Source organism: Oncorhynchus masou, chromosome 3, assembly GCF_036934945.1.
Source record: "Oncorhynchus masou masou isolate Uvic2021 chromosome 3, UVic_Omas_1.1, whole genome shotgun sequence".
NCBI lineage: Eukaryota > Metazoa > Chordata > Actinopteri > Salmoniformes > Salmonidae > Oncorhynchus > Oncorhynchus masou.
This window is the reverse complement of record NC_088214.1, coordinates 37,484,178-37,486,661: the sequence shown is the minus strand read 5'-3', so window position 1 is coordinate 37,486,661 and position 2,484 is coordinate 37,484,178. Positions and strand designations below refer to the sequence as shown.

Here is a 2,484-nt window from a genome sequence, read left to right as displayed (position 1 = left end):
GGGATCAGTTAAGGGTGGGAAGAGATGAAGAGAGGGGGGAGAAAATGGGACCGAGAGCGAGACGGAGAGAAACAGAGGAGAAAAGAAAACATCTTACATTCACATCGGACCAGTAATCCTTTGAAATGCAAAAACATCTCAACAGAAGACACTTGAGAGAGAGAGAGAGAGAGAGAGATAAAGATAGAGAGAGTTGAAAGAGCACATTTGTCCTTTCTCCATCTCGTGGCATTTTTTCATCACATCTCTCTGCCTGCCCAAAGACGTCAGCTGAGCGAAGGAGAGAGAAAGGCAGAAGAGGAGAGAAAGAGAGAGAGAGAGAAGGCAAACGGAACAGTTCCCAGGCACTGCCGTGTTCTTAAGTCACCGTGTGAAAAGCCTGAGTTATGCTCCCTCGTTCCACTTCAACAATTTATGTACCACTCAGATAATGCTGCTTCTCCGGAAAAGGCACCCATAAATCTGACCCTGTCTTTCAGCGCTCTTGTCTCTCTCTCACTCCCCCGTTGTGGTGTATGTCTGTTTTTTTGGGGTTGGAAATGCAACAAAAGATAAGGCTTTGTCAGATAATGCTGAATGATCTTTGTCTTCGGGTTGTCACACAACCCAAATGTGATCACACTCTCAGAGATATCTCACCTTCACTCACAAGCACGCACGCGCACACACACACACACACACACACACACACACACACACACACACACACACACACACACACACACACACACACACACACACACACACACACAGTTCAGGAGTCTTTCTTTCCTTGCACCTACATTTTGATAATGTCACATTCAATGCAAGTGGGAGTGAATACCATCACTGTAACGTAATACCAATCATCCACCTTCTCACACTGACATTGTTGTTGTGGCGGAGTCCAGGCACACGCGAGGATAAGGCCTCTGCCAAAAAGGTCTGGACCTTTTTGACACAGGCGGTAGTTTGCTTATCTAAAAGCTGCACGGTTGCCGGTTCAAGCATCACTTTTAAGTAGTTACCCAGGAAATCACTGAATTACAAATAGAGGATGAATCACTGTGTATTACAGTTTTTCCTCCTTTCTCAGCGGACCAATTGCAAGAGGAATATGCAATCTGAATCAAGAGAAGAAAAATAACAATGTTTACTTACAGATACATTTTCCAGCCCAACCCCATTGTCTCACCCTTGAGACTCAATTAAGACTCGCTGTGCACCTCGGATGCCCTTTTTAAACATGACTCTGCAGTAATTTGTTTACTTTGAAGGCGAGAATAGGAGGAAGCATTATTACAGATAGCATATCTACCATACCCCTTTCATGTCTAATACTATAGCCTAGCCTACAAACGCCACAGAGCTGGACAGTGGTGTGTGAACGGTCAATGAGGTCCCTATTCTATCCATGGCATCGCTGCCTTATTTGAAGCACGCACCAACCAATTATTGACTATAAATTGATAGTTTAGATTATATGCTGTTTGCCAAGCTTCTGAGGTCAATAGAGTGCAACTTCCAAGGGGCTCCACAAAATTCATTTTTTTTGCAGTCTGCGGGAACGCTTTTGTTGAATGATTAATTTCATACGTGACTCTTATTTTCTAAAAATACACTGCACAGCGTGAGTTCAAACAGGAAATAAACATCTGAAAATCGTTGTGAAGTCTACGCTCGCGTCCGCCAATGCCTCAGCATGCAGAATCACAATCTGTAAGCAACTCCCTTACCTTTTCCAGCGAGAATGCAGGACAGCCCGAAAACCACCCAAACCAGGGCAAATGGCACTCCAAGCATCTTCATGACGGGAGAACCAAGACAAGACGACCTGTCTCTCTCTCCTTCACTTGATATCCCTTACTTTCTTGCGATATCTGTTCGACAACACCTTCTCAATGCGAGGTTAGCGGGGAACTGACGCTGACTGCGAGAGAGACAGAGAGGAGTGGCAGTGCTACTAGGTGGAGCGGTGCTTTGACGTGGCTGGCTGATGTTTTGATATTGGGAGGGACGGGCACAGATTTCAGTGCGCCCCGGGACTAGAATTCCACGTCATGCAGGGAAAAATCTAACATCTAACAGCTTTTAGGCTATCATAATTTCCTCTACTTACGATGTGTTCGATTTGATTAACCTATCCATTGAACTGCCTATGTAATCATCACTACCGCCAGCATTTACTCACAAATATATTATTAATGGAATCGATTGCATTCTGGTGCAGCCTATAGAGAGAGTATAGGAGTCTTTGAGTTCATGTGGAAATTGGGCAAGGTGAAGTTACTAAACGGCTTGGAGTAACCCTGGATTGTCATGGTCAAAACATGTTGAAACAACACGATGTGGGGAAGTCTGTCCATAATAAAGCGCTGCTCTGCCTTTTTAACAACTATCAACAAGGCAGGACCTACATGCTCTTTTGTCGCACCTGGACTACTGCTCAGTCGTGTGGTCAGGTGCCACAAAGAGGGACCTCGGGAAAATGACAATTGGCCTAGA

General features: G+C 44.9%; 1 protein-coding gene across 2 annotated transcripts in view; it reads right to left on the bottom strand.

The window, feature by feature from the left end:
- The window catches only part of LOC135515923 (calsyntenin-2-like), a 306,828-nt gene extending 304,873 nt beyond the window's left edge, over nt 1-1,955 (bottom strand). For both annotated transcript variants that reach the window (XM_064939792.1, XM_064939800.1), the window contains exon 1: nt 1,716-1,955. In XM_064939792.1, the coding sequence (XP_064795864.1) occupies nt 1,716-1,788 (73 nt within the window). In that variant the 5' untranslated portion in view covers nt 1,789-1,955. The remainder of the gene's footprint in view (nt 1-1,715) is intronic.
- Between the last annotated feature and the right edge of the window lie 529 nt (nt 1,956-2,484).